The following is a 13,647-nucleotide window of genomic DNA, read 5'->3' on the forward strand; positions in this document are numbered from 1 at the left end:
GCGGAGCTCACACAGACGGCGGCGGCCTACCAAATGTTTACATCGCACGGAGCATGCGCCCTCAGCTCAAACATGAGTCAACACTGCCACCTCGTGTTCGTGATCTGATACTACACTTCAGACACATTTCACTGCTTCTTCATTCATTCAGAAAGAGGAAACACAGCATTTCCAAATAAACAATAGAAAATGGGTGTGATGGGTGGAAGGAGAAGTAGATTATCCTTATCTTAAAGTATCACACTGATATTGGCAATGTGGCACACTCACTATATACAGGGTTTCTGCAGGTTAAATGTAAAACGCTTTTTTTTAAATATGAATGCAATTTTAGACCTATTGCAGGTCTCAAATAGCAAAGAAGTAAGAAGGATTGGTTTTGTTTGTAGTTGTTACAGCACAATCAATACACCCCCCCCCCAAAAAAAAAATAAAAAATAAAAAAACACATTAAAAAGCAAGACTGAAAAGTGTAACTTTATAAAGTAACAATAAAATATTACAATAATTTGTAAGACCTGTCAAAATCATATTAAAGACATTTTAAGACCTGAAATTCATGTTATTGGATTTTATACTTTTTAAGACCCCGCAGACACCCTGTATATAATATAACCAAATAACTTGTGATGAAAGTTAGCAGTCTAATGTGAGTCAATCAAGTCATCCTGGTTGGACCGTAACAGCATCACTGCCAGCAACTGTATTTGCTCTGCAAACACATGAAAAACCTACTCAGTGGCCCTAACAAGAGCACTTTCCATCCTTGGATGGGACTGCTTGGTATATGTCACTGAGGTTATCAAGGGGGCTTGTCAGTATGTCCCATTACTGATATTTGTTTCAGTTGTGACTACAGCGCCTCCTGAAGGCTAAAACTCCCAACAGTTATTAGCAATGATCAGAATAATATTCACCTACACTGTGATTAAAGTGACCTCTTATTCTGCTGTCTTTTGTTTCACACACACAGACCAATGAATGGATGGTTCATAGATTGGATGACATCTGTCAAATGGATAAGTGTATTTATTCAATAGGGATGCAGGTATAGAAACTGTTACAACAGCCTTACCTATTTAGACATTTTACACTTTTTACCACTTTATCACCTCAATCCATTAAGTTTGTTCTATTAAAAGTTGGCAGAACAGTGGTGGTATAATATAATGTGGTCAGGAAACAGGACGGAAGAAAAGGGATCATCTCAGTCACTCACCCTTTCACCATGTTTACAATGAATCACCTCACGTTGAGATTTTATTCACCTTTTATTTCACATTAACAAGTCAAGTAACAGACTACTCACAACATATCTTGCTGTGTTTCTGCCCAGCACTATGACTGCTTCCAGTCTCAAGCTTCCTGTAGCTCTATCTAATCAGTATCTGATCCTGAATAACTTACCTAAAGTTCATTGTTGAGAGAAAAAATGTTTGAGCAGACTCGAGGTTCAAACTGTTGTCTCGGTGCTTCTCAGTTGAGGCATGTTGTCTTCATAGTAGAAAATACAATTAATCCACTTCATTTATGAAAACGCTGTCCTCCCTGTGTGCTTAGTCCTCGCAAAATGAAACTATAAACCTAAATAAATATATAATGAAAAATGAGGTTAAGTTATGTATAATGACCTAGAAACTGACTAGAAGCAGCACTGCTTTGTCTAATAGGTCCACACACCTGTCTCTCACTGAGCGAGAGCAGTCAACAGAAACCCACGATGAAGTAACCACATCAGAGCAAAAGTGCTCCAGTGAAAATGTGACTAAACAGACAGCCTTGATTCACATACCAAACAATCATAAAACCTACTTTTCAGGTTTAACATGGGAGCAGTGACGCATGTCTATTGTTGTTTGTTAGACACTCCTCTGCTCATAGAAGTAGCTGAAAAGCAGCTGACGTTGTAGGCCAGAATTCGCAACACGATGGCGACTGTAGGCCACCCAATCTGATCCACTGTCACAACAATTACATCTCAGTCTGTCAGATATAAATAGCTAGCTATGAACACACAGTGAAATAGCATTTCTCAGTAATGAGGTGGTTTATGAAGACTCACTAGGGGTCTAAAAGAATAAAATAGAGTGAAAATAAATGCTGCAAAATATTAGAATATTAGAAAGTGACAGGTTAGCTTTTTACAGTAGCTGTGTGTTGGGAAGGTCAAAATCATTATGTGGCAGGTGCATCAGGTATAAAGGTGACTTCAAATTACTCAGTTAATTATGAGTAAACTGGTATTCTTTGCAGTCACACCCGTCTGCCCCAGATACATTCTACTTATGCACCTTTTAACCCCTGCTAATTAAAGGCTAAATACTCTATAATACTAGAAATTATGACTTTTTACTGAATTAGAAAAAAAAATAAGATACATACATACATACTCTGTTTTTTTGTTTGAATTAAGCTCTTGCAAAAATCTCCCAAAATATGGTAGGTGGTGATACATTTAGACATATATAGATGCTGTCTGTATCCAGAAGATTACAGACATGGATCTTTGACAATTTATATGATATGATATGATACACAAAACTGGATTCATTTACATAAACTTGGATACTAGATCTTTCCGGATACAGGCCCTTTTTGTCTAGGACAAGACTAATATGTTGCCCTTTTTTGTCTGTATGGATACATCTCATTGATGATGTTGTTTGTTTTGTTAGTTTTTTTTCTCCTCTATGTCTCTTTAAACATAATCATTGTTTTGGTCATTTTTCTTGCTAAATTGATATGTATGTATGTATCTATGTAGGCTTTATATACTGTATGTACGTTGGCATTGGAAGTGATATGCTTTAGGATGGGGAAGGGGAATATAAACGTTATTAATAAAAAACAACAAAAAACAACATAATTCATAATTGAAAAGCATTTCTGGGTAGGCAGGTTAATGAGCATTTATTTCTGTTAAAAATGAACCATTACATTTCTATGTTCATCTCATGTTGAAAGCGTTGAAAAACCAAGAGGTGGTAGATTTGTGTTTTCTGAAGGAATATATTCCTTTACCTGATTTTAAAGGCTGGCTTCACCTAAATGACAAAAAAACAAACATATTTTCCCACTTATCATTATTAGTATCAATTCTGTTTATTGTGTTTTATTACCAACCCATTACTATATGGAGGTAAATAGAATTTCTTCTCCTCACAGCATTGAAATATGACATTGAACTGAGCAGTGTGTTCTCGATCCATAGATGCAATACACGGCCCTTTAGCTGTAGACAATCTACAACTAATTTTATCCTCAGAAAATAAACCTGGTGAAAACTGAAAACTTCAACCAGGACATTGTTTCTGAAAAGGGACATTATATACATATTTCAAAATGTTCTGTTTCAATGCTGTGAATGCATTCTCCTCCTTTGTGTTGAGGACCTAGGGGTATATAATATCTTTACACATTGCCAGTGAATCTATCTGCCACATACAATACTGTTAGTAGGTGGACAAATCTGTTTTTGTGAAAGCAAATATTTGTGTGCTGTAGTTTGATTTCTTCCAGTGCAAAGAGTAATTGGTAGCTTGCAAAGTTATTCTTAGCTTACCCAACACTGTTTAAAATCACAACAGAGAGTGCAATTTCTGCAGAAAGTGTGGTCTGATTGCTAGGAGCTGAAAATCAGTGCGTGGAAAAGCTGCAAAAGAAGGAGCAGCAAAGGGACAATGAACAGTTGGAAGAGTCACAAGTTGTTTGTATGGAAGCAAAAGAAGGAAGGGGGAAATGTGAAAAAAAAACACCCTAAATTAGGGTTGGCTGATGATTACTGTGAGACTAAATTCCTTTGTCACCCTTTGCCATATTGTTGCCATGCCATGGTCACTATCCCTTTAATATCTATGTTTATATTTATTACACTTTTGGCCCTTGCCAGATTTAAATCTGAATCAGACTTTTTCCTCGTTAAAAGAAAGAAGAGTGCTGTTATTTAGGTAAATGGCCGCGCCAGCTCGATAGGGGGCAGAGTGTTAAACCTCTGCAGCATGGCGTCTCTGCGGCTCATCCTGTGACTCGGTATTTACTGAGCATGCGCATGGCAATCTTCCTTTTTCCAGTGCAGCGGAGTCAAGCCCCAGTCTTTGGCTCCGGGCTCCTTCATAAGGAGACAAAAAGACTGCAAAATGGTTTGTAATTCGTCCCAATATGTGCCTACATGCATACCTAAGACATACATTTTGTGCTGTGTGGTGTCAGACGTTTGAAAACATGCTGCCGATGTTCAGATGAAGTTAGATTAAGTCCTGCTAATGCTTACCCGGGTCTGCTTAAACGTGGCCTAATGGCTGCCTTCACAAACTCACTGTTTCCTTTTGTCTGAAGACTACTTCACTGTGATGTTTTCATTGATGTGTGACCTGTGAGTCTCTGAGCTCACTACCCCCGAATTTCCATTTTATACAGTTTACCATTAGCTTGTTTGCTTATCAGCTACCCTGTGTAGCGGCTGTGCTAACTCCAGTCGTTCATCTCCATTGGCTCAGCTAGCTAATGTTAGCCGGGTCCACCGTTACCCGGTGACAGTGACAGCCCAACTCCTGCACACAGCAGCTCAGCAGACTAACGTGGAGCTCACTTTTGTTATATTGAACGTTTATTCCCCGATGTTAAGTCGATGCATGTCCTCTTGCAGGGTTTTGTTAAAGTGGTGAAGAACAAGGCCTACTTCAAGAGGTACCAGGTCAAATTCAGGAGGAGGAGAGGTGAGACACCTTGTTGTTCGTCTTCCTCCAAGTGTTCAGGTTATTTTAAGTATCCGTTTTAAGTGATTCAAGTGTGTTTTCCTTCCAGAGGGAAAGACCGACTTCTTTGCTCGCAAGCGCCTGGTCGTACAAGATAAGAACAAGTACAACACACCCAAGTACCGGATGATTGTCCGTTTCTCTAACCGGGACATTATCTGCCAGGTGAGCATACACTGAGATGACCCTGTTTTTATCTAAAAAAGATAATGCTCAGCTTCTAATTTTTTTTTTTTTACTTGTCAACCTTTTTGAACAGACGAATTCTGTGAAAAAGTAACTGCAAATATCCATTTCTGACCTAATCGACCAAAGCCAAAACAAACCTGGTCAGATCACGAGTATTCAAAGTATTGTTGCACATTTTATGTGGTGCTTCAACATGACATGAATCTGAACTGCTTTACAAAGTGTGCCAGTAGTAGAAATATTGCCTTGTGAAGTACAGTGTGAGTGGTCCAGATTTTTGCAGTCAGGGAAATGAATGTGCTGTAAATTCACGATTACTTGTTGTGTTGCAGATCGCCTATGCCAAGATTGAGGGTGATATGATCGTGTGTGCGGCCTACTCACACGAGCTGCCAAAATACGGAATCTCCGTGGGCTTGACGAACTACGCAGCAGCCTACTGCACTGGTCTGCTGCTGGCCCGCAGAGTACGTATTAGTACGATTCAGGGTCAATGAATGGCCTTTGTTTAACCCAGGTTAACCTTTTCCAGATGAATTCTCAGCTATAATTGGGTCATTGGGGAAACAATGTTTTACATATGTGAATGTACATGAACAGAATAAAAGTTGTTGGCAGCTGAACCATATGATCTTGAATCTCAAATGTGGCAATTTTCTGTCCTCAGCTGCTCAACAAGTTTGGCCTGGATAAGGTGTACGAAGGCCAGGTTGAGGTGACGGGCGATGAGTTCAACGTGGAGAGCATTGATGGTCAGCCTGGTGCTTTCACCTGCTACCTGGACGCTGGGCTTGCTAGAACCACCACAGGCAACAAGGTGTTCGGTGCCCTGAAGGGGGCTGTGGATGGAGGACTGTCCATCCCACACAGGTAACCCGTCCCACTTCCTGTCACAGGTGTTGAATTTTATTGAATGCTGTGTGTAGCAATGATGGCTGCGTGGCGGGGGAAAGGGGTTTTGTTTCAAAACAAGTTTTCATTTGGAAGGAATGATGCATAAGACCTTGCTTGGCACACTTCTAGAATTTAACTCAAGTCTGTAAATGATAAATAAGTCTGTTTTTTTTATTTATAGAAAATGTCAGTTTATTTTTTTTTCATGGAAGATATATTGGCATGCCACAGTAAGAAACACAGTATATTATAAATAAAAACAGTATAATTAATGATGGCAGGATTCCATTTAGGACACTTGATTAGAACAAGGCATTGTTGATGCCTATGAAAAGTCAAAATGTCTGCTGCCTATTCATGCAGGTCAGTGGAATTAGTTTGGTTTCTAATTGACACTCAAAAGCTCATCAGTTGCCTGCACACTTGAACTCGTCATTACTGGAACTGAGGTTTGCTGTCAGAATTGTAGTGTGGCGAATGCAGGTTAGGAATGACGGATAAGTGTTCGCTCTCAGCTGTCAAGGTGTAATGGGAATGTGTTTCAGGGCATGTGTTGAGACTGCTGTCAGATATCGAGCTATGATCAGTTTCAACTAATCAGCCAGCTGCTTAAACACTGATTTCTTTGCATGAAATGGGCCTTGAAAAAATCAGTGACAGCTAGAAATAACACTGTCCATTAGATTATGTACCCTTTCAGACAGACAGTGATGTGGTTAAAAAAAAAAAACACCATAGTCCATTTGAAAGGGTTAATGTGCATTGTCCAACCCTCTTCTGCAGTCCCCGTCCTGACCACTGTTCAGGCAATGTTGGTCACACACTGCCCACGCAGGCATCGCTATTAGGGTTGGAAATAACATTGAAAAGTCCCATCTGTAGAGGGGCAAGGAGTTTCATGAATGGGCCCAACGCAGGATGAATGCTCGGGCTGAAAGTTACCTGTTCAGAGCTGATGTGTGCCCTAGCAGTACTAAGACATTCTAAGAGTAGATCAATTGATGGTGCACAGTAAAAAATGTCAAGGCAATACTAAAAGGATACTATAAAACATGTTTGCACTCAGTAGCTGGATGCCTCCTAAGGGAACTAAATGCCAGTTGTATGGTTGCAAAAATCAATATAGTGAATTTAGTTTCCGGTAGTTCAAATGTCCTGTTTCAACGTAGCATAAAAATGCCTTCTGTACCTGAATACAGTATGCATTTCAGTTGCGGTGTAGTGAATCTGCCTGGCCACATGTGGATGTAGTGTAATTTATATTCTCAGCCAGGTTTAAAAGCAGTCGGTACAGTTTGCTTGCATTCGTGAGAGAATAAGTTAGAAACAGCAGCTGACAGGTTGACAGCTGACATCAAGCCTGCTCGCCTTTTGCCATTTTCACACTGCGATGATCCAGTCAGTGCGGACAGAATACAAATGAGAATAATTAATACCCAGTGTGAATGCAAGAGCCTGGTGAGATGTTATGATACAGGTGTAAATGGGCTGCATTTGGAATTTAATAGAGCAATTTTAATGATTCATGAGTAAAAGATGAATTGTGCACACAATGTAATACTGTGTTCATTGTGCCTTGACATGTCTAGAGGTTCTGCCTGGTGATTTTAAATGTCTGTTTGTTTCACTAAACATGCTTGAGATTTACCTTGAGATTTACCCCCTTTCTTTTCTTTTTTTTCCCACCAGCACCAAGCGCTTCCCTGGGTATGATCCAGAGAGCAAGGAGTTCAACGCTGAGGTCCACCGCAAACACATCATGGGCACCAACGTGTCTGAGTACATGAGCTATCTGATGGAGGAGGATGAAGATGCTTACAAGAAGCAGTTCTCCCGCTTCATCAAGAATGGAGTCACCCCTGATTCGGCAAGTCCTTTTTATCTGTTGTTAAATTGCCTTTCCACTCTGTATTACGCTGTATCCGGGAGGCAGATGGTGTTTTTGAGCTCTAATTGATCCCGTCAGAGATGTGTTGGACCAGGACTCCTTTTATTTGTGATGTTTTGAGATGTGCCCTTGTGTGAACTTACATGGTCACGAGGTAACCCGGTTCCAACAATCAACTGTCTCATTTGTGACAAATTTCACATACGGCCATCAGTAATTCTTCATGAGTCAGTCAGGATTGCGGTGCAGTGACCGCATCCTTACGCAAAGTATAATGAAAAGCACCAAATCAATCTGAATTTGGTCCAGTCAATACTTGTAATAGATGATTGTCTTGTACCCTTTTTTTAAAATAACCAGCTTTAATTCAGCCATCGCCCCAGTGTTATGCCGTGGGTCTATTTGTCCAAGTAATTCATATTAAAGACTTATGCTTGGAGAACTTCATAATCCCAATGACAGAATAAAGCTGAATAAAATGTTTTATTCATATACACACTCAGGCCTTGGTAGCTTCAGTGCACACGTTTTAAGGTGCGGTTCTGATCTGTCCCTCAACAGGATCAGAATAGCCTCTTAAAATAGCATGGCATGTCCTTTAAACTAATTACCTTTCGACAAGGTTTTTAAATCCACTGATGAATCATAATAATCCCTGCCTTTATTAATTACTACATGAAAGGCAGAACATTTTCCTAAATGAGATTTTGACTGTTGGTGACTTGTGCTGCACTAGCTGTTAGCACAGGAGAGGAGCAGGGTGTGTGGCAAGCTAGGTGTAAGATGCTTGGTTGGCGATATGCCCTTAATGGCCCACCACTGGGGAAGAAACATCTTGGGATGCTTGTTAAATGTATCCTGAAATATGGACTATGGATTCGGCGTTAAGCTAATGCAGTTTTGAAGTACCATTACAAATGTCTTAATGAAAGTTAAAGTGAATCTTTTGAATTTATCTACAAGAAATCTTAACCGTATTTATCATGCATGTGAGTGAAGAATAAATTGTACCCACAAATGAGATGTGAAGTAAATTTGACTGGTTGCCTTTCTTTCAGATTGAGGAAATGTACAAAAAGGCTCATGCTACCATTCGTGAGAACCCTGTCCATGAAAAGAAGCCTCCCAAAGAGGTCAAGAAGAAGAGGTGAGATCTGTAGACATCTTAAAAATATCTTTTTGAACTGGTCTTTACGCAGCAGCTCTGCTACGAGTATTCCAAAAACTGCAAATGCTAATTGTGCTCGTTTGTGACCTAGGTGGAACCGTGCCAAGCTCTCTCTGGCCCAGAGGAAAGACCGTGTCGCCCAGAAGAAGGCCAGCTTCCTCCGGGCTCAGGAACAGGAGGCTTCAGACTGAGGCGTCGGTCTGCTCTGTTCCAGATACAGAATTTGTTCGTAATAAATCTATCGAAAAAGAGTCAATCCTCTTGTGTACTTTGTCATATTGCACTTCATGTATGCTTTATTAGCAGCATCAGGGGCCTCTTGATCCCTTTTTATTTGGGGATTTTTACTTGTATATATGGTAGTTTTAATGCATCCTAACCACTCAGTGGCACTGTGGTTTATAGGCTGATTTGCATTTCAGACACAAGTTGTCTTTTGAGTGGCTTTTGTCTAAATGGGAGCGGTTCAAGTAAAGGTGAATGAAAAATCACAAAAGACTAGACGAGTAAAATTTATTGATTTGTCAGTTTCAAAAAATTGCACTTATATATTGTATATTAAAGTTTACGTATTACATAATTTAATATGAAAGTGACATTCCTTGACAACTGCTTAAAGATAAAATACATCAGTAATACATGTACAGGTGAATATAAGGGGAATCGTATACTTGTTTCCACAGTGAAAACAGTCAGTGATATTTAAAAACTTTATGGGACAGGAATCGGTCTCTGTGCCTGTTTGTTTATTCATTAGGAGTCTTTAGTATGAGATATTTTCTTCCATAGCAAAGTCTTGAGATTATTCAGAATTAGTGAGTGCTCAATTTCCATCTGTTCTGCTGACCCTTTCAGTGCGATGCAAGCGTACAGCTGCTTCTCAAGCTCCTCTCTCATGTCAGATGGAGCACCTCTGAGAATATAGTCCTTGAGTGCTTCACAGGCTTTGGCTAAGTTTGGCCTGGCGACCTCGGGTGTGCAGCGGTGCTTTGTGAGGTCACAGGAAGTGAGGCAGTCTGCCCCGTAGAGACAATCCTCGTCCACATCGCAGCGCTGCTGCCTAATGCCTTCTTGGAAGACTGCTTCAGGAACAATGTACCGTGCATCCATCACCTTCAGGTCATGGCGATCGTTGTAGCCGAAACTGGTAGCGCTCACGTCACACATGAGGAAGCTGCCGAAAGTGCCGTGGAAAACGTCCTCCACCAGTTCCAGCAGTCCGATTGAGATCTTGGCCTTGTGTGGCCAGGAGGGGGTGAACCACTGGTCCATGCTGCGACGCAGACCGGCAGGAATCCACACCTCTATGATCCAGGGTAGGCTGATCCCGTACAGCGGAGAATATGGCACCTTCTCCATCACATACAGGTCTCCACAGAAGCCCAGTAACTTGGGCGTGTGCTCTCTGTCTTGCAGAACTAAAGCTAAGAGGAATTCATTGAGCTGCAGCAGAGCCCACGTGGAGCGAGCCTCAGGCAGTGAGATGTGTCCATCCTTATTGGCATCTGTTATGGATAATACCTGGGTTGCCAGGTCTGCGAGGTTGGCCTGATCCCCCACTTTAGCCTGTAAAGAATGAAAACAAGTTTAAGACCAACTCAGTGTTGGATTCTAGTCTATCCAGTGTTTAATGAGTGCTTCCTGACCTTTAGGTGGTTGAGGATCATCTCTCTGAACTTCTCCACAGAGGTCCCCTTGGTGGGCTTGTTGAAGGCCGCAGCCTCCTTCCTTGGCTCCATCTCACTTCCCAAATCATAATGAGGCGCCTCTTCCATCTGGCACTTAATGACTCCCTCCAGGTCGCCCCAGCTCCCTGAGTACACCTAAAATAAACAAGCTAGGCCTGAGGTGCAGCCCGATTAATGACAAGCAGACTGAGAGGAGTGTGTGATTTTAAAGAAGACTGACCTGGCTCTTGGGCTTGGCAGTGAAACACTTCCCCAGGTAAAGCGTGTCTTTCTCACACAGGCTGCTGCAGGCTGAGCCGTCAATGACTCCTTTTCTGTATTTGTCACACTGAAAAACACAAATAGAAGTACTGTAAACTTGCAAAAAGGGAACTTGAATAGCAACAATATTATCTGGAGTAGAGAATATAGGACAAGGTCTGGATGAGTTGATGTATATGAGAAATAAAATACTCACTATTGAATTTTTGCAGTCGTGCCCACGACACAGCTCTGTGTAGGAAGAGTACTCTACGTACACTATCCAGCTTCCCACGAACACTGCCAGCCAGGAGAAGAACAGGTACTTCATACGTAGGTAGGAAAATCTGGCCTGTTGGAAACATTTCAATTCTTTTTTAGAAGGAATAAAAGCTTGAAAATGACATAAAACCTGTGTTAAAGATTCCGTAATATACATGTGGTATAACACAAGTGTTCTAAATAGGAAAACTGTCTCAATACTCCATAAATTATTTGCAATACACTCTGTTATCTGTGGAGGTTTCAGTGCATTAAAATGGCCAGGGTGACTTGAGGATGGAGTTCTCAATGGAGAGGATGGAGCCATGTTTGTTGCCTACGGCTTTTATGTCAGTTCCTTTTTTCTTTCTTTATTAAAAGTTTTCCAACAAAGCAATGACCTTTGCATTGACCTGAATATTCTTACAGGCAATGTTAGGTCTGGGGACTTGCACAATACAGGACTTAATAAAGTATCAAATTTTATGTCCCACAATCACAGCACTAGCACTGATATTGTCGGATTATCACCTTTAAAGTTGCTAGGGCGAAAGTTGCCTATTTACACATCCGCCACCAACCAGCTACCCCTCTATGTTCACCCCTAGTCACTAACTTTGTCTGTTTGCTCTCAATTGCTGTGCACATTGATTTTATCAGAGCTTTTTTGCTAAAAACAGCTGCCTGCTATGTCCAAAAACAAGGTTGCTGAGAGCGGTGAGTGATCTACAACAGTAAAGTGTTGGGCTGTAAAACCAAAACAATGCAGAAAGACACTAAAACGCTGAGGGGGAACTGCAGAGCCAGGGGATAATTCTCGGTCAGTTCTTCACTATGACTGCTAAGACATTACACACACTTATTTGATCCACTGTTAATATCAAAATATTAATTAATGCAGCTTTAAAGGCCAAGCTGAATGCAAAAAGTATCAGAACAGACCAGAAAACACCAGCATTCAGCTCTGTTCTGATGTAGCTGTTACAGATATCAACACAGTGAATTCTCTGTTGAACACCAAGGTACACTGCTGATATCACAATGAAACATGATAAATGACACAATACTAAACTTTTTAATTTACTTAACTTAACAGTCTTATCTAAACTTAGTTCACTTGGAAAGACTAACAACTTTGGCCAACATCTTTGGACCATTATTAATGAAACTGACTATTATTTTCCCAGTATGTGGTCTTTCAACCTTACAACTAATATAAAACATTTTTAATTTTTTAATAATTATAATATAGATAGATTTAAGTCAATATTACAATCTTAATTTATGTTTACAATAAAGTCATTTGGCTATGAGTATGTAAGTGGAATACAAATTAGCTCCAAACTGAGCTGTATCGCAGACTACATCATTAAGGCAATTGCTTCTAAATAGGTGCTCAGTAATTAACAGTAAATGCTGTTTGTGGCCTGGCACGGCAACAGTGGGACATTTAGAGCGACTCCAGACTCATTACCTTGTCTTGATTTTCTTTCTAAATCCCCAGCTGACAAATACAGTCTGCTTGCATCCATAATGGCATTCCTCCAATTGGAGAACATTAGAGAAAAATAACAGACTTTTATGAATGATTTTTGCACTCAGGGCTTGACAGTGATGGACTCCCCCTGCTTCTACCCTCTGCCCCTTTCAGTTCCAATTTTCTTTATTGGCACAAGTCTCTATACCCAAACTGTGCTCCATCCTCTTTCATCCTCCTTCCTCTGGGATCTTTGTGACCCAACTTTACAGTTTAACAGAAAATATCTGGGTGGTCAATTTGCTCTTTTACCATACACAACCTAATAAATGAAAGCAAACTTAGAAGCACAGGATTATTTTCAATGTTGAAAAAAGATTACATTTGTATCTGTCATTTGTATCTGTCACTAAATGGATTTTCTATCCATTTTCTGCTTTCGACACCACACATAATGCAGAAATCAAGCTTTCAGGCATCCTCTATATGTGACTCTGCAATCTAATTTCTGTCCATGCAGTGGGTTTTAATCTCATGTTAGTCTATATTATCTTCTTGCTTTGAGGAAAAAACCTGTGAGTATATTTATTTGCCATTGCTACCAGGCAGATCAGTTTACATCTGCTGTTACACAGGATTGTATTCAAAAAAGATATTCTAATCTTTCTAAGACTGAATATCTTCAAACCTGCATTCGCACACTCTAAATACAACACTGGCACATAGCTAGGCTTGTTTATGTGAAGCTGCAAATTGCAACTAACATCGCTTGTGTTTGTATTTGACAACCTGGGAATTAAAAAAAAAACGATGTGTGTAGGACAAATGAAAAAAAAAAAAAAAAATTGAAAAAGACACTATCTAGAGTCAGTGTTGGGTTTGTCCTTTCTGGGCTACAGTAGAAATATGGCAGTTCAACATGCCAGCCTCCATAGAAGAGGACCCGCTCCCTCTGCAGATAAAAACAGCTCATTCTAAGGAAACAAAAACACAACGATTCTTATTTTCAGGTGATTGTACACTAATGGAAACATACCTATGAATATTATATTCCATTTCTGACAGTAGATCCTCCTAAATGTGACACA

The 13,647-nt window shown here is 40.3% G+C and overlaps 2 protein-coding genes across 3 annotated transcripts in view; one reads left to right on the plus strand and one right to left on the minus strand.

Moving 5' to 3' along the window:
• Positions 1-3,680: 3,680 nt before the first annotated feature.
• LOC118321450 (60S ribosomal protein L5) lies at positions 3,681-9,144 on the plus strand. The gene is made up of 9 exons (XM_035652768.1): positions 3,681-3,687; positions 4,042-4,139; positions 4,646-4,715; positions 4,804-4,919; positions 5,276-5,410; positions 5,611-5,813; positions 7,527-7,704; positions 8,784-8,872; positions 8,985-9,144. Exons 1-9 carry the CDS (start codon positions 3,681-3,683, stop codon positions 9,082-9,084), a joined length of 996 nt encoding a protein of 331 aa, XP_035508661.1. The 3' UTR covers positions 9,085-9,144.
• Positions 9,145-9,458: 314 nt separating this feature from the next.
• LOC118322235 (divergent protein kinase domain 1A-like) overlaps positions 9,459-13,647 on the minus strand; it is a 9,252-nt gene continuing 5,063 nt past the window's right edge. Inside the window, exons 2-5 of one of the 2 annotated variants that reach the window (XM_035653863.1) lie at positions 11,039-11,173; positions 10,802-10,909; positions 10,540-10,716; positions 9,459-10,459 (exon numbers count right to left, since the gene is read on the minus strand). In XM_035653863.1, coding sequence (XP_035509756.1) covers positions 9,647-10,459; positions 10,540-10,716; positions 10,802-10,909; positions 11,039-11,173 — 1,233 coding nt within the window. In that variant the 3' untranslated portion in view covers positions 9,459-9,646. The remainder of the gene's footprint in view (positions 10,460-10,539; positions 10,717-10,801; positions 10,910-11,038; positions 11,174-13,647) is intronic. The other variant, XM_035653862.1, reaches the window with a different exon arrangement.

This window comes from Morone saxatilis, unplaced genomic scaffold, assembly GCF_004916995.1.
Source record: "Morone saxatilis isolate NCDOM2014 unplaced genomic scaffold, NCSU_SB_2.0 Contig12, whole genome shotgun sequence".
Classification (NCBI taxonomy): Eukaryota; Metazoa; Chordata; class Actinopteri; family Moronidae; genus Morone; species Morone saxatilis.